Source organism: Hesperophylax consimilis, chromosome 18, assembly GCF_061612785.1.
Source record: "Hesperophylax consimilis isolate HC1 chromosome 18, BYU_Hcon_1.0, whole genome shotgun sequence".
NCBI classification, from domain to species: Eukaryota; Metazoa; Arthropoda; class Insecta; order Trichoptera; family Limnephilidae; genus Hesperophylax; species Hesperophylax consimilis.
This window is the reverse complement of record NC_142853.1, coordinates 31,787,399-31,807,024: the sequence shown is the minus strand read 5'-3', so window position 1 is coordinate 31,807,024 and position 19,626 is coordinate 31,787,399. Positions and strand designations below refer to the sequence as shown.

Genomic DNA, 19,626 nt, shown 5'->3' with positions numbered 1-19,626 from the left:
CAAAACACTAGCTGGGGCCTTCAGAGTTTCCAAGAATTCCGTTGAAAACATCTGGGGTGCATTTACCGATCGACGTTCGTTTCGAATGTCCAATATTTTTGAGCTAAATTTCCGAATATTCACTTTTAAAACACTGCACTCAAATCCCATATTATAAAGTTCTAATAACTGGTTATTAAGTTTATTTTTACATATAATGATTATAAATAATCATAATAAATAATCGGGTGAAGCAATGCATATTACAATATACTACAACAATCAATTAAAACCCAATAGCTCTATTGAAAATTATTCAATCTCAATTAAACCATGTCAATTAAACTATTTTATTCTAAAAAAATACTCCTTTACATTCTTATTTAGTCATAGTTAGGCAAGTAATATTCTATGTTGATATAGCAGAAGTTGTAAACTCCGTCAAAACCTTTTTCCTGTTTTGACATTATCTTTATTGTTTATGTGCCCTATTTTTACATTGCAATATTTATTTTTAATTACTAATTTAATTTTTTTAATTAACATTAGATTGCAGGGTAAAGAACATATCCAACAAACAACATTTGGGATTTTTTTTAGCTATTCTTTGGAATTAAACTCTACAACGAAATCACACTCTCATTAAAAAACAAATCAACAATATAACATTTAAATCTCAAATGAAAAGTTTGATACAAAATATAGGGAGATCAGAAATAGAAATAATAATATAATATACTGTAACCAAATACAGACTGAAACTCAACCGCACTAAAAACACCAAGTAATATATATTTATAATTATTTAACAAAAAAAACGTTACGTTTTTAATTTCTGCGTATTATTCATACTAGTAAATTTGAATAATATCTAAATGAAATCCTCAGCTAGAGAAGATATCATTATATCTAATTGTTATATAAAGGGAATATAATAAAACATGTTTTTATCATAATCCATGTCATAGTTTGGTTCGTAGCATTTTTGGTTTTCAATTTTTAAACTTAAAAGTTCGTGGTAATATTGGTTTAGAAAATAGAATGTCAAGTAGATTTTCCTTCGTTTTAAATTAAACATTTTGCTCCACGTGTGATCTAATTTGAGCTGAATTAACAGAACTACGAGTAGTAACGATAGAATTTAACTGAGTACAAAAGTATTGATGTTTTTGAACTCAATTCTAATGAGATTTACTCACAAGTACTTGTGAGTAAACTCGACTTTTCTCTACTTTTATGAATATATAAACCTTCCGGAAGAAATTTCCTAAGAATTAAATTTTTTATCTTAAACTATTTAAAGTGTACCAGGCGTTTTTTCGTGTTATCCTTATGAGATAGACATAAACGGTAACGCACTTTTCTGTAGACCTTTTTAAAATATCCATTTCCTTAGTACGTTATTTTGATGTATCTCATAAGGTTTAGCCAGCGTTAGCAATGTAAGCCCATGAAAATATCTTTTTTACGACTTGATTACTAAACATCGACTTTCTCTACTTTATATAAACATTTATGCATGTATTATATATTAAACGCTTCCAGAAAAAAGTCTCTAAACGTTGGTGAAAATCCTATCAAAATCCGTTGCGTAGTTTGACCGGTCGGTGGCCGAGTTGACATCGCGTCCCGCCCAGGCGTAGTGTGTTCAATTCCTCGGCTGGCTAAGTCCTCCATCACAACACAAAAAATATTTTCATCTTATTGTGGTGCTAGTAGGAGATTTTCAAATATTGTGAGGTTATTTGTAACCCGGGAATGTTTGTCTTTAAGTTTAGAAGAACTGAGCGCACAAACAGACAGACGTGGATAGCGACATTATTTTATACTATTTAGAGATAACTTCTCCTTCATTAAAATACTACTAAAGAGTGTGGTATTAAAGACTTTCAAAACATTATTAAAAAAACATAGACTGACCGATACAGACCAAATATTCAACAGCTGTGACCTACTAGATATACGCCAATTATACTTTAAAACACTACTAAACTACATTTTTGACAAAAAAAAATAAATTTCAACATACACAAAATAACACTAACAGACCAGTTAGACAAGCGTACAAAGAAAACATAAAAACTCCGACTGTAAATTCAAGCTTTGGACAAAGACACTACCAATACCATGCTATAAAAACTTTCAACAGTGTAAAACTTGAAATTAAAATTGAGTAAAATAAAAATAAATTCACACACAAAATTACAAAATGGATTAAAGAACAAAAAAGACAATATTACCAAAATCTCATAGCATAAAATAAAAATAAAACCTACACGTAACACACAAAACCAATATAACACACATCACTCACAAACACACAAGATTATTTTCATTGTAATATTTTTTAATTTTAAATGTATTATTATGTATTTCGTATTTTTAATTTCAAATGTATTATTTTCTTTTTAAATGTATTATTTTCTTTTTAAATGTATTATTTTCTCTTTAAATAATGTGTACATTATATTTTCATATTATAAAATGAAGGCCTCAGCACGGGCAAGCCACCCAGTGAGGCCTACATTACTGGAAAACATAAATTGTAAAAAATAATAGGTATACCAAAAAAAAAAAAAATCTTTTTTATATATATTATGAATGGAATATTTAAAACATTGTGGTATGAAAATAATATACAGATTTCCAGTTAGGACAAAAATATGACGCACATACACTCCAGAATTTAACAAAATTTATTATTTTCTGATGAAATTCCCGGAATCTTTGAAGTGTTTTAAGTTTTAAAACCGATATCATAAATAAAAGATACTCGTTTCGAATTTCAGTCTAAAACATTTTTCTTGGAACTAACGCAAAATGTGGATAAATCCGGCATGTTACGGATTCGGGGGGACTTTCGTTACGAACAAAAATTTGTAAATTAAATTTTCCTCCGTTAACCTCAATTCTACGAAGCTAGTGAAGACGTTCAAATTTAATGTAATTAATTATGAATGGTAAATTAATGTGTTTCTAGGACCTGAATAATTATAAAAATGTTTACAGTAAAAGCTCTCAACACATCGTTGTATTTATAAGTATTACGTGTAGGCTTATGAGGGAACGTTTTCACGAGAAATAGGGCGTATCTTAATTAACATGGAACTTGCGAGGCTCATTGACAATAGAAATAATCTGAAGGGTTTTCGTGACAATGATGTAATGCTTTGGGCCCCAATATGTTGGCGTAGTATCAATACAGTTGGGCAGAGGGCTCTGAGCAGCACTTTGCTGAGGTATTGTATTTGTCATCTCACTAAACTTGCCTATAGTGTTAAGATATTATGAAAGTTGGAGAGGTCAAAGGGTCTCCCAAAGCAGCCTCTCCCGATCTGGCATACCACGCAGCTGATGGGCAGGCGTATCCTGAACACAGCTCACCTGATGTAGAAGTTGTTTCCACTCAGTCGTCGAGACTGTAAACATGACTTTAACAAGAATGGTGGCGTTGCGGGTCTAATGATTTCAAAGTGACATTTAGAGACTGTACGCGACGTAGTTTGCGACATGAGTAGGCAACATGTGTATCTGATACTTGATTATTCCCGTGGAAGGAGGACCTGAGATCTCTATCAAACTGTTTTTTATTAATATTACGATTTTAATCAATGTGATGATTAAATTCAAATAAATTTATTTGAATGAATTAGTACACATTATTTTACATCCCAAATATATGTATTTGGTGGGAAGTTCTTGACGTTCACATTTTATCAAAATCACCGGGTAGTGTTTATTTTTTATTATTTTTTTATTGAGGGAAAGTTTGACAGAGCAGCTCTGGAAATGTGGCTCAAGTCCCCAGTGTCAGTTGTTAGTCAAATATATTTTGTAAAGTTTTTTTTTTCATTCAAATATAGAGTTATACAGAACAGTGACATGTTTTCACTTTAATCTATGTAAATAGGAGAAAGTTCGATTTAGCAATGACATTTCTAGGAAGCTAGTTTTAGGACAAAGCGAATCTTCCCCATACGGTTCTGCTATTATTATTTAGTAATTTGAAGAGTATCTACTTTATTTCCGGTATTTTCGTTGACTGGTGTGTCTCTGTAACTCTGTGTAACCCCAGTTCAATAACCTCTAAAACTAGGACTTAAATGGGTATGAGGCAAATATGTATTTTCTTTAATACTTTCAGCTTCACAAATCCTACACACGGGCACAAATGAATATTGCCGATAGAAAATTATTGGTAATCCGGTTAAGAACGCGATTGCAGGCATTTAACGAATGAATTAACAGATTTCTCAGGAACTCAGTAAACCAAAGGATTGCAATCCCATTATTAACCGGTTTACCAATAATTTGAAGATATTCTTAATAATTAAGCAATACTCACTTTCCTCAGTGCAATTATAATATCGCGTGATTTTTAACGGATATGCGCTAATAATACATACAAGTTTGTACATATTCAATATTTCAACATAATTAAACTGTATAAATCGCCAATGTACAGCAAAAGCTATTGTCGTAATTAATGGTAATATATTCATCACGAAAGTAGGTCTCTTCTAAAAACAGTTGACAGAAGAAATAAGCAGAGATGTGCAAAATGGGTACCCAAAACCATTTGAAATGCAAAATGGAAATGGGTCAAAACTTTTCCATTTGAAAATGCAAAATGCAAAATGGTTTTTAGAAAAGCATTTCAAATGCAAAATGCAAAATACCTATTTTCAAAATGCATTGAAAATGCAAAATGGTTTCTGAGGTCAAAAAATTAAAATAATTATAGATTTTTTAAACAATTTTGTCATTTAATAATGGACATCAATGTAGAACAAACATATTACATGATGGTAAATCCAAAAACACCACGACTACAGATTATGAGACAACAAAAAATTTGCGCGGGACTAATGTTGCCAACGTAAAAACATAGAAACTATTACAGCGTCATGGCCCCATGTTCAGTATTCGAATCAGTATTTTTTGTAATGGTATCACTCAATTGCCAGGGCTCCTACTAGGGAGCAACTTGACAAAATAATGTAAATTATCTCTCATAGCGAGGTTGAGAACCGACTGATATTTGGGGTTTATGAAAAAAAGATGAGTGGAGATAGTAGGAAGAATGTTGCAACAAAGCATTTAAAATGGAAAATGCATTGAGAAAAGCATTTAAAATGCAAAATGCAAAATGGTTTTTAGAAAAGCATTTAAAATGCAAAATGGAAAATACCCATTTTGCATTTTGCATTTCCATTTGAAATGGATTTATTTGAAATAAAGCACATCTCTGGAAATAAGTAAGCGGTTTAAAGAAAAGTTTTTCAATTCGATTTGGTTAAAGTTACAGCAAGCCTCCCTATAGGAAATTCCAAGTGACTAATGAACTAGAAAGGCGTCAATAAACCACTTTAGTTAACGTACTACATCTTAATGATGTTAGAAAAGCATATAAACTTGAGAGGTGAGGTCCACAGGGCGACTCCATGTTTTCTAGCACGGTAGATAGATAAAACCGTTTATCAATTTGATATTCAGGAATACCGTCAACTATGGTCAGTTAGCGATATTTCAGAGCACGGTCAGAATATGATTCCGACGATGGGTAGGTGAAAGCCGTTGCTTTTAGCACGGCCTCCAAGGTGTCAGATAAGCTGTCAATATGCATAACTTTTTTGATAATGTCATTTGTTATGCAAAATAACTGGCTTATTAATGAAACGAGGTGAACTGTAAGCTTTTAAAATTGAAAAAAATCATATACACGATTTATAGACTGAATTAATTCACCTAAGACGATATCAATTGTTTCCGTTCCAGCTTCAAAAAAACAAAACTTTATGATCATGAATTAATAATAATAATTATCTCCCTGTTTAGTGTCAAAAAGTACGTGCGGACTGCCAATGTTAATATTTTAATTAGACATTGTCAATTTATTGGTATTTTTAACTTTTACGTATGCGTAAGTGTTTAGGAATGTCAAGTCATATAGAGATACATCAGCGTCGCCAACGTACATCGATTTATGATATATTGCGTTATCAATTTTGATATGGCTATCAATAGCGCGACCGTTCTCTGGAAATTGGTATGAAATAATTAGTAGTTACTCCCATCGATCAGATATTGTAAAGATAAGATAAGTAGGAGAATTTGAGCAGTTTTAGAGATATAATAAGGCTTTAGATACGTACCACCCTTACTGCTGGGGGCGGGCGTGAACAGAAGCCGAGGAGACTTGCAAAGCAGAACAGCCTTATAAGCTTGGCGATACTGCTTGTTCATGATCACGTAGATGATTGGGTTGGTGCAGGCGGACAGGTAAAGCAGCATGTAACTGATGATGTGCAGACCTGCAAACAAAAACAATAAATAAACTGCAACCTTTAATTTCTGTAGGGTTTTTTTAAAGGTGTATAACAGATTGCGTCGATTAACTCTACACGTGAAAAGTTAACCTGATGGACAAAGTGGACAGTTCTTAAGAATAATACAAAAAAAAGCTATAACATCAATTAAGATACCTTATTTTCTTAGCAGCACCATACCCCGAGTCATGCTGCGCTAAGCCAATATTTATTTATTTCTTTTCATGATCTCCGTAAAACGGTTATCCACCAATATATCACGGGTAAGATTATAAATGTAGGGTGCATGTAAGTATAAAAAGGTCATGGGGGCAGTTTTAGAATTTTGTTACATGCGTCAAAAGATATTTGCTAAACTGTCTGTAAATGGCGTTAAAAATGTCGATGGTCAATGTACAATTGTAAAGCAGTTGAGTCACTCGGTTGATTGGCTGTGAATAGGCAGAAGTTCTCGCTTTCAGGACATAAACAAGTGTATGAATATCATGGTTTATTTTGTGAAATGATTTTTTCGAAGTATTTATAAATTACATCGACATGTGCAAAATTTTCAAGTGATTAGTCTGTTCTACCATGTGGTATGCATAGCAGATCGTCGTGCCACCCCTGACAGTAGCTGTTTGGCACAAACTACTAATAGAATTTACAGGAAATAAATTACGCATAATTTTATACGCTGTTGTTGCGAGAGTTCTACTCCTTCTCGGCTGGAGACTTTATTAGTGTGTCCCAGAGTAAACGAGAGGGGGCGTTTACACATGTGTGATGTATGAATATATAATTTATGGCGTTTTTTTAAATAATAAACTTAACGAGATTTATAACACACAAATTGGACAAATTATTTTATTTTATGAATTCTACAAGAGTTACTAAACGCTGTGGTAAAGCACATTAAAATCTAAGTAATAAATTAATACGCACTTAGCATTTTTACTTTCCGATTTTGTACGTATGGTAAACATTGTTTCTGTGTGAAAACTAAACTTTTTTCACAGAGATCTTTACAATTTATGGTTATCAGAGCCTTATTCCCATTTCCCAAAAAGTAAGCCCTTGTATTAATCTTAAAGAATTCACGACGTGCGTCGTATGATCTAAGATGGTCATGTAATCCACCTTTTAGAGATAATAGTCTAAACATTTTATTTTTAACCGATTCTATAATTTTTTCATACTTGCAATAATGTGGATTCCAAATAGTGCTTCCATATTCAAGTTTACTTCTAATTAAGGCATAGTAAAGGGTTAAAATTGATTGAGGATCTTTGAAAGGTTTAGTTATGCTGTGAATAAATCCCATCATTTTAAATGATCTGGATTTAATTTCATGAATGTGTAAATCAAATATGAATAAACATAAAAAACAAGCATATGAAAATCAACAGAGAGCTGTTGTTTTACGCCTTGGGCAATTCAAAAAAAATTGTAACCGCAACCGGACAAAATCCTCTCTCTGGCGATCAACAACCTTACATATTTTATGTCTACTGCATACGATGACCATTACATTGGGTGGTTCAAATATCTTAAAAGTACTTGTTTTTTCATCCTTATGCCTGCCGCATAATAATAAGTTGACAATCCACACCTTAAACAATGACATTACCCATGTATGGTTTATCAAAAAAAATCTACGTAAACGGTTAGTAACACAAAACAGTCCTAACCCATTGGGCTTTTTTTCATCCGTGAAGTCTTTTTGGGAAATATCTCCCAGCCTGATACGGTCTTATCAATATTATGCAATCTCATTTTGTATTAAGCTGAGAAATATGATTAAAACAGTATTAGATAGAGAAAATACACGCTTTCAGCTTGCAAAAAAAAAATACCATAGACGCTCCAAAATAATTTGAAACAACATTAACAATTTGAAAAGTCAAGGTTTGACAATTTTTTGAAGCGACAGTAACTCTTATAATACTTTTGTCTAGTTCAATATCTTTTTTTATTTTCTTGCAAAGTGGTAATTACAGTCCACACAATAAAAACCATTCGTAAATGATTTAAAAAACGTTATGGCTATGTTTGCCTTCAAAATTGTAAACAAATGAAATACGAAATCAAATACAAAATCGAAATAATTTTTTCGTAAAATACATTATATGGTTTGTAGGTTCATCGCTTGTTTGAATTCTTGACATATCAGATAAAAAAATTGATAATTAAATTTAAAACAAAAATATGTATGATAATAATATTAATATTATATTTTGCAAAATATGTATGTATTAATGTAACCCATATGATGTATATTAAAATAATAAAAAAAAAAAAAAATAAAAAAAAAAAATAAAAAAAATGTTGTATACTTTATCGCATTTCCGAATTCTTCAAATTACGCTTAACTATTTGTTTTTTATGTTTATTCATATTTGATTTACACATTCATGAAATTAAATCCAGATCATTTAAAATGATGGGATTTATTCACAGCATAACTAAACCTTTCAAAGATCCTCAATCAATTTTAACCCTTTACTATGCCTTAATTAGAAGTAAACTTGAATATGGAAGCACTATTTGGAATCCACATTATTGCAAGTATGAAAAAATTATAGAATCGGTTAAAAATAAAATGTTTAGACTATTATCTCTCAAAGGTGGATTACATGACCATCTTAGATCATACGACGCACGTCGTGAATTCTTTAAGATTAATACACTTAAAATAAGAAGGCAATTGACTGACCTAATATGTTTGCATAAAATTATCCACGGCCATCTTGATACCTCATTATATCTTAGCAATATTGAAATAAATGTCCCCAATTCCCATTGTTTAAGACACCATAACATTTTTCACCTGAATATTTTCAAAAATAATATCGCCTATCTTTTCGTCGATAATTTATATGGATTCAGAAAAAAAATTCTGCCATTGTTAAAAAATATGATGCACTGATTATATTAAGTATTACTTGCGTCTCTTACTTTTCTGTAATATTTGTGTTTCATGTATATTTTTAATTTTGAATTTATATTTTTATTATTTTTTTATATTTTAATCATTATTCAGGTATATGAAAATTAATGTGTCCTATGGCTGAGTAGATTTTAGTAATTGTTGTACCTATTTGTATGTTAACTTAGTTTTTATAACTGGATTGTTCTCACGTAAGTGAGATCGTCTGTAAAAACGCAGTATAAATAAATAAATAACTAAAAAAACGAGTTCATCGAACCAGAGTATCATCACAGACACACAACCGAAATTAGTATTTTTGATGATGTATAAGTTCTAAATTACCTTAATTACTTCACATTTATACTGAAATCCAGTTGGGCGTAAACAATCTAATGAAGAAAAGGGTAATATACATAGATAAAATTCTGATTGAAAATCTGCGCAGTTTATTCTCCTAGATAAAAGCTTCTGTTCCTTTAGTGAACTTTTAAAAGCTTTTACGTTTAATATCTGTGGAAGAGATTGCGTTTCGTTCCAGAACCGAGATGACACTAACCAGTACTAAGCGCCTTCGTCATACAGATAGTTCCACGCCACGTTAAAACATTTTGTTTGGAAAACTTTCAGTCGCTTCTATGGCTTTCGAGAATTCAATTACAGCTGTTACGCATTGTTGTCTGGGAGATTATGATAAAACGGATTGTACTGTACTGCATTAAGCTTGCAATATTATACCCAATTAGAAGGGTTGAATATGTTTGGAAATGGTAAATATTTTTAAAGCAATTTGTTTTATATATGTAGAGGTAAATAATTATTAAAGGATTTAATTATAATAATACACAAATAACTTTGTTTACATCACTTTAATATTTATATAACCTCTACATGTTTCATGAACAATGTTCACCTCATCAGGAGCAAGTATATACTAAAGTCAAAAATTAAATATAGATTACAATTGAACAGTAGAAGTAGTGGGGAGGGGTAAAAGTGGGCTGAGTTTTTCAGAATTGATAATCTAACAATATTTTTAGACGGGAAAGACCAGTTTATTGGGAAAATATTTAAAAGTGGGTTTGTAAATTTTTTTGCTTATTAATTAAGTCTTCTATTTTATTTACATGTTTTCTAATCTCTAAAATTTCTAAATTATTTATTTGCTAAACTTTATATTCTGTGTGCAGTACTTTAAGACCCGAGTTTTTATCAAATGTGTGATCGTTATTTAAAAGATGATCTGCAAACTCCGATTCACAATTCGTACACTAATATCAAGGATATTAAAAATCTGTTCAATTTTAGCCGAAATATTGGATATAATATTTTTTGTTTTGTTTTAGTCATATTTCGAAACGTAATTTAAATCTACAAATTTTTGCCTCTGTGATAAATATTTCATGTTTTGATTAATTACTCGGTAGCATGTTTTATTCGTAGCTTGTCTACAAAAACGCCGTTTTTTATCCATAAAATTTGATAATAAAGCTTACTATCTTTCTTTCAAGAACGTAATACGTTTTTTCAACACGAAAAATATACATGTCAACATAATTATTACCTACTTCAAAGATATTTTCATTTCAGATTCCTTAGAAATTTGCTTACAAAGAGAGCGTTCGTTCACGTTTGCGGACAATAGCTCATACGTACGTGAATTTCCTCACGTAAACCATTTCCTCAAATTTGATTCGGAGTTATAATGAAATTAATGCGGAAAGTATAATTTGTTCTATGTTTGAATATTCAAATAAGGAAACTTTCGGGTTCAACAACATTCCTCCAAAAGTGCCAACGAACGGCGAAGAAAAGTTCAACTCAATTTTCAACAACAAAAAGCTCCAAAGACGCCCACTATTTCTATTTTGAAAACATTCAAGCAGAATGTCAAAAACTGTGATGAAATTTATTTTAACAGCTCCAAATAAAATGCGACTACAGACACTTTAATATGTCTTTTGTAAAACTGAGCGTGGGTGCTAGATTTATACAGTTTCTAGGTTTGACACGAGATTGTACGGGCGGTCGATAGTAATAATATAGGGAAATAATGATTTCTTTTAAAGTACCCACTGATTGTCCTAATAAAAGGGTCGCTGTTCAACTGTAAATTCCGAATTTCTTTCAGGAGTGCCTCTAATATATTTCTATAAACAAAATATATAATGTGGCTTATCAAAAACTATTATCACACCTCAGTCCTAAAATATATAACAAAATCCCCTCACAGCTGAAACTGTGTGAATTGTCATCCTTTGGTCCAAAAATAACAAAATGGTTATTAGATCTATTTTTTTTTTATTTTTTTTTTATTTTATTATTTTTTTTTCTCTTACTTAGATCTTACAAAACTGATCAATCAGTTTAATTGTAAGAAATCTCTCACTTTTTCTATTTATTAGCTTATAACAATATATTTAATTTCAACTTGATATCTTGGTACCACAATATTAATTGTTTTTATGTTTGACGGAGGTAGAACGATCTAATTTTCGTTTTTATTTTTGAATAACATGTCTCATTTTTAATATCTTCTGGTAATGAGTTAAACAATTCCGGAATTTTATGTCTTTTTGTTCTATCTCCGTATACATTTTGCGATATTTTAATAATAAACATTTGTGCTTCTCTATGCCTAGTAGGGTAGTTATGGTTTACAGGTTTTTTGAATTCTGTATTCCAGAATTCATCTAGCGTTAGTTGGTAATCTATCCTACTATGTATAGAGAGCACATTACACAAAGAAAACATTTTTTTATAATTGCCTTCACATAATTGTATTTTTTTTTGCCTGATATCAATTTTAGGAAACGGATTTGTAATTGTTCTATTTTATTTAAGTACGTTTTATACGTTAATCCGTAACTATTTACTCCGTATCCTATAATTGATTCCGCTAATGCATTATATATACAGTATAATATAGTTTTATTAACAAAGTTTTTTAGGTGATAAAATTTCCCTAATATGGATCTTAATCTATTACATACATTTTCAATGTGATTTGACCAGTTAAAATTGACATCTATTGTAAGACCAAGGTATGTATATTGGTAAACTTTTTCTATGTTTGGGCATTTACATGGCAGAGATTGGTTTTTTGTGTGAAAACAATCGTATGAATGACTTTTTATATGCAGTTCTTTATCCTGACAACTTGCATATGGAGAGTGTATAAGCATATATTTTGTTTTTTTTTGCGTTAATAATAATTCCATTGTCGTGGGACCATTTAATTATGTTATTTAGGTCTGTTTGTAAAAATTCCTCAATTTTCTGTAGATTTCTGTCAGCACATATGATGCAAGTATCATCTGCAAACATGTAACATTTACAACGTTTTATTACGTTAGGTAAACTGTTTACTTGCATTATATAGCACGTAGGTCCCGATATCGACCCTGTTGCTACTCCAGTGTCTGTTAACATTTCATCACTGAAAATTCCGTCAATTTTAACTTTAATTTTTCTATTTAACAGATAATTTTTAAATATTTTATTTAAAGGACCTCTAATACCACATTCTTCCATTGCCTTTAGTAATGTTTGATGGTCCAATGTGTCAAAGGCCTTTTTAAAGTCTATAAAAATTATACCAACGTAATATTTTTCATTTAAATGACAATTTATGTGGTCAGTGAAATTAGAAAGTAATTGTGTAGTACTTTTTTCTTTTTGAAATCCGTACTGTATGGGATTTATGATTCTGTTTTTTTCTATAAAAAATTGTATTTGGTTAAAGATAGCTCTTTCAATAATTTTATCAATACACGAGAGAATCGCAATTGGTCGATAGTTTGTGAAATCTTTGTGATTTCCTGATTTATAGATAGGTCTGATGATGGATGTTTTAAGTTCGTCAGGCAGGATGATTCCGAAATATTACTAAATAATGTAATCTGATAGTTATTTATCACGGACGCCTAGTTGTATCTTCGCATTTACATATTTATTATCTCTATTCTTAAATCCTGTATTCCTCTAGGACAATTTGAAACCTGTTAATTTGACTGCCCTAAAACGCGAAACCTTTCTACTTGGACAGTAAAAAGCTTCTTTGCATATAATGTAATGAATATTATGAATAATAAATAAATAATTCAATCAATATATATTATAAAAGTAAGTGTACATTGTGCGTACTGCTAAAACTCAGAAACAAGTGCCGGTACGATCAAGGGAGTTATATGGTGTGGTAACCCATTCTATCCCCCATTCACGAAGAAGGTTCCCATTTTTACCTGAATGACGTGCTTTTGAATATATAAGAGCTAGAATTTTCACCCTCTAGAAATTTCTGCAAGAGTCCAGAACATTTGAGAGTATTCGAGAACATTCCACAATATTTCAGAACATCCCGGAACATCCGACATCATAATGAACTAAAAACGGCAATGCAGGCCGTTTTCTGAATATCTCTAATTTTCTGTTGTATCTCTAAATAGTATAAAACAAAGTCACTATCCGCGTCTGTCTGTTTGTGCGCTTAGTTCTTCTTAACTACGGAACAGATTTTGACAGGGTTTTCACTATCAATCTGAGAATTTCTCCCGTAAGGTTTATATCTATAAAACATGCATACTATATTTACAGAAATTAGAGAAAAGTCGAGTAACGCCGGGTACACGTTAGCTAGTACATAACAAGAGTCTGAACATAATGTAACTAAGCAACTCTACTATAAAATAATTTTCATATAAAAATACAAAACATAAGAAATAACAACTGTCTAACTTATATTAGAAATACTAGATCTCAAGATTTTAAACATATCCCAGGAATACTAGGAATACGAAATTTCGAGAAAAAGCTTCTAATATATACTTAGAAGTAAACGATGCAGCAAAATCGCACTCTCATCCATAAATCACAATTATATTATAACTTTTAAATTTCAAATAAAAAGCTGAAAACAAATAGTGAGATCAAAAATAGAAAATTTACTGACTCCATAAATAATGTTATAAGTAGTATTTTTTAAATGTGGAACTGCACAAGAGTCCCAACTTCTCCCAACCGTCTGGATCCAGTGAGACTGCCGTCCATATCAACATCCCCAGTTGGGGTATGTAGTGAGGCTGAATGTGGTGGGGAGGAGAAGGAGATAGGAAGAAAGAGATAGGTAGTACTTGGCTATTCAGATCTGGTCACCAAACACGGCTAAAACTATTCCAAGCAACGTTTCAATTCTTAACGATACTAACGGCCGTTGTTCCCAATCCTACTGATCAACTGTTGAACCGAAATTTTAGCTCAGCATTCCTCAAATGCACAATTACACTCTTCCCAATGCAACTCTCATATTATGAAGCTAAAGGAACCAAACAGCTGGATTAACCTCCGGCTCAGTAAAAGAGTTAGTTATAAAAAGTGTCAACAGAGTGAAAAGTGACAGCGAAATGTCGAACGTCACTTGGTTCACGCATTGTTTTCAGTATTGCTTATTGGCAATTTTATTATTATTTTTAGCATTAAATTAATAGGGACAGTGAAGATGAAGATATTAATGATAATATTTATAATAGATATTACGGAGTGGGCGAACGTAATGAACGATAATATCGAACACAGGCGGCGACAGCCAAACATTGAATGACAACGATTTCTTTAACCGTTTTTTATTGTCAAAAATGCCGTTTTGAATGCCGAATGATGTTGTAAACTCTATAGTATTAATTTTTCCATTCTGCGTGAGGTTCTTGCTATTTTTTGGTTTTTATTTTGTCCAAGTTGCTTAGTTTCATGTTAACACACGGAGGAGAAACATCAATCGTCAAATTTGTGTTAATGTATTTTCGCGCTTTCGCAGCATTAGTAAAAGTCAAGCTAATGCTTTATTTTTAATATATTTACATGCGTTTGTTAAAAAATATTAAAAAAATCGGTTTACGTATCACGGTACTCAAAACAAATTATCTGTATTAATAATAAGTAAAATATTAACTAATCAATATTAATTTAGATTGAAAGTTTTTACTTTGATGTCATTTTATTGTCTATGAAAGTGGGCGGGGCCACTTAAGATTATCAGCGATAAAGATGTTTGGAAACAGGCAAATCGAGGGATAATGAATAAATGGCTTGGCTGATTGGAGCCTCAGATTGATCGATCTAAAAGTTGGGAACAACCAAAGATATTAGAAGAACGAGATATGCTATGTTGGCCGCCGGACCGTAGCCGGAGTACTACCTAATTAGGGTACTTTGAACGGTATCGGGACGTGTACGCACAGAAATCTGTTCTATGTATTAGTGCGGATACCTTAGCGCAAGCGAAGGTGTGCAGTAGTATTGGTGAACAAAACCGGCGACACTCGGCAAAACAATTCCACTCAGTACGAACTGCGCATAGCACATCTCGTTCTTCTAATATCTTTGGGAACAACGGCCGTAAGAGTATCTTCCAATCTGGAACGTGCCGCAAATATACTATATGGGTTTTCCAATAAGAGGTGTTATTTTGAATAGCCCGCTATTTCAGTAAATGTTACTTTTGAAGCAGTCATTTTTGACATTTGACAAGTAGAAACTACGTCATTAATAAAAATGGAACGGTACACGCTTCAACAACGATTGAAATTATTAAAATTCACTTGAGTGAATCAAATGCAAATCATCTTGAGTGATGAGGCCCATTTCCACCTCGGTGGCTTCGTCAACAAGCAGAATTGTCGCATCTGGGGCTCGGAAAACCCAAGAATTATTATTGTTGAAAAACTTCTCTATCCTCAACGTGTGACTGTTTGGTGCGGTTTATGATCTGGCGGAGTCATTGGACCTTAATTTTTTTTAAATGAGGCTGGAGCAACAGTTACGGTGAATGGATTGCGCTATCGAGAGATGATTAATGATTTTTTTATGGCCGGAATTGGATGGTATTGATCTAGACAACGTTTACTTTCAACAAGACGGCGCTACGTGCTACACAAGCAACGAAACCATTGATCTTTTACGGGAAAAGTTTCTGTGAATATCAAAATAACACCTCTTATTGGAAAACCCTGTATTATTTTTAATGCGTGTATAACACAAACTAATCAAACAAAATTTTCTTGCGCACGCCGGGATTTGAACCCGTGACGTCCAGCCTGCTAGTCGAGAGCCTTACCCCTCGACCACGGAGGCCGAGGGGAATATCGAATATAACAGTTGAAAATTAATTTGCTTTGTGAAATGCACGAGTTTATTTCACTTTATGATATCACATTCCCCTGCAAAAAACACTCCATTTTCACAGCGAGTGAAATTGCATTTTCATTTTTACATCGTATTTTCATTATTGGACATATTACGAGTGACATGTTTTAAAAGCTTGATGAAACGACTGTTCCGATAAAATGAGCAATCGATAATCAATATGTGCATCGCATTAATTAAAATGCACTTACGCGAAACAAATTAATAAGCGTATTACAAAAATAACCCGTTTAAGAGGAAGGTAAATGCTAAATCACTATTTAGATTAATCTTTGCTACGAATCGGTATACATTATGAATACCAAAAAATATACTTTGCATAAATTGAAGCTTTTTCTTTCTTTATTATTGATCGGAATTAAAATAAAATTATTGGTTGCGTTACAAAAAATATAAACGTAAACCACTGATAATTTTGTTTTTTCTTGAGGTAACTAAGAACTCATATAAGAAACACCTTTAAAAAAATACCGTTCTATGGCTAAGATTATTTTTTATAATTATTATTGACTAACTTTTTTTCATTCATATAAAAATATTCAACAAATAAATAAAACTCACTTTGGCGCTTACGTCAAATATATCCAGACTACGCTGGTCATGCAATTGTCGCCTCTATTCGTGGTGATATAAGACGCAAACATTCTAAGATCTGAATAGAAGTCCGCGGAACGTGGCACGGAACGGAAGTCGGTTTGTGACAGTTTTTTCGACGGTTTTTTCTTGTCGGCATTATTTTGGTTACGAGTATTATTAGTTCTCAAACGGTGAGGGAGTTTTGTGTGATATTGTTATTATTCATGTCCAAAATATTATACTTTTTTACCTCAAAATTCTTTTGAATGTATCTATAGTTTTATTCATTATTTAACAAAATTAATGACTTACTTCTTATGGAAAAAATGCTTTCCGTTTGCATTTATGTTGACTAATAATGCGTTTTTACAGGTCCATAATTTATTGAAGAGGGGGAATAAAACGAAATAATGTTGTAGAGAGGTTTAACGGAATAATAGCCAAATTTGTAGGTGGAAAAAGGATAAATTATTCCAATAAGCAATCTTATCAAGGGCGATGCTATAAAGACGACGATTTCTGGAAAATAAAAATGGAACCTAAATTTGTCCGATTTTATTTACATTGCTTACTTCCTGAAATTATTGATCCAAGAAATAACAGGAATATGCCAATTGGGAATCCTCCTTTTATAGTCGATGCAATCAATGACAAACTAAAAAAAACACTCTCTCCAACAAAGCGTAAATTAACATATTCAGAAAAAATACCAGATCCGCGTGATGTTGTAGAAGTTACGCCTATAACGCAATCATCATCAATCGAGTTACAAAATGGCATAATTACAGACGATGTGTTATCAACAATTGTTCCTGATTTCAACTCTATTGATAATGAGAATGTTATATCATTTGAGAAATTTTAGGTTTATGAATATGCTACATAAATTCACAATATAAGTATTTTTTGTTTTTCCAATTTTTTTTACATTATAATAAAAGCAGGTATAAGTACATTTTTTTAAATACATGTAAAGGTAATATGTTCTAATTAGTGGTAATAATACCTCCCTAGTTGAGAAATTATCGTGATTAGAGAGGGAGTACTATCACAAGTTGATATTACATTATATATTTAATAGTTGCTACAGTCAACATGCATGTAGAATTATATACTCATGCACTATTTTTAGAAAAAAGAACTTAAGAATTGTTCCTTGATAATTTCTAATACTCGATATTTGTTTGGTAATTTGATTGTTCTTCAAAAATTATTTGTAAATTGAATTTAAAAAATATATTAGCAACATAAATTTGATAAAAGTGTATCTATTTTTTTTTAAATAATATATGTAAGTGACATTTCAATGTAACGTATTATTAACAAATATTTTAAATGTATTAATAATCCATACAAATAAAATCAATAAAAAAATATACAGTTATTATTAAACGTAATTATTATATTAATCACTAATATCCCCACAGTTTGAGTCCATCCGGCAGTCATAGCTCTGCCGCCGTTGTCAAAATAAAATTGATAATAATCGTCCACCAGTTAAAAAGGTATTAGTAGGTATACGGAGGCATTGGCAAACGGGGAGGCCTGGTCGGGCGCTTCCTACGTATTGCAGGGACATAGTACGCGGCTACTGCAATTACTTGTCTCGTGCAGATAAGACCAAAAAATGGGCACATTTTATATTCTGTTGGAAGGGGTAGAAACCCAAATATGTTTGGCGTTTATATTCGCCTTAATTCAACGCTGTATACTGCGAGACTTTATTGTTTTATGATCGTCCTTAAACCTTTTTTGTTGCTTTAAAATTGTTTCATTGAGTGTAAGGCATCACATAGATGCAATATAATTCGTATATAAATTAGTTAACACTAACATTCAATGCCGGGAGCTGCTAAACAAGAATCAGCTCAATGTACCTGCGCGCTCCACACGCTCTTCTCGTAGATAATTGCAAAAAAATCTGTAAATTCTTTCTTGAACGGACTACGTAATAATAACGATAACATAATATCACAAATGGACATTCAGCTACAAGCTTAATAAATCTAAAAATTCATAAAGTTATATTTTTTCTGACACGCCATGAGTAACTTTTCTGCTATCGTTTTTGTTATTTTTTTAATATGCGTTATGTAAATCCCGTTTTCTTATTACATTATATTAATGTAATTTTAGTTTTTGCTTCATTTAATTCTTTTCCTTTCTTAAAATAAGGATAAAATCCACGATTGGCTGTATTATTTCAATAATGTAAAAAAATCATCCCGTTAAAAAATAAGGTTTTTTATTAATAATAATAATAATTTTTTCCGGGATGTGGGGAGGTTAGTGCAATCCCACTCGTCCCATATATATAATATACATATTTTTTGTAGAATAGGTATGTGAAAAATGAAAAAAATATATGACGAAGAATAAATTAACATCAATGTAATTAACAACTATGCAGGGCGTGGTCTTGAGTGAGCTTGGGTCCAGCGCTCAGCGGAGTGGCATTTGATGCTGGTAGGCTGCATTCACCAACGTGTTGGCGGAGGCCATTAGCCACAACCTGGCTCCAGTGACCCGGTGTCTCATCAGGCCGGCAAATCCATTTAGTCTTAATTCCGTGAACATTGTCGATGCGCTGCTGTATCTTCGATATCCAAATATGATTCTACAGGCGCCATTATA

At 31.8% G+C, this 19,626-nt stretch overlaps 1 protein-coding gene across 1 annotated transcript in view; it reads right to left on the bottom strand.

The window, feature by feature from the left end:
- moody (G-protein coupled receptor moody) overlaps window positions 1-19,626 on the bottom strand; it is a 197,395-nt gene that overhangs the window by 28,450 nt on the left and 149,319 nt on the right. The window contains exon 8 of the mRNA XM_089642801.1: window positions 6,135-6,293. Coding sequence (XP_089498927.1) covers window positions 6,135-6,293 — 159 coding nt within the window. The remainder of the gene's footprint in view (window positions 1-6,134; window positions 6,294-19,626) is intronic.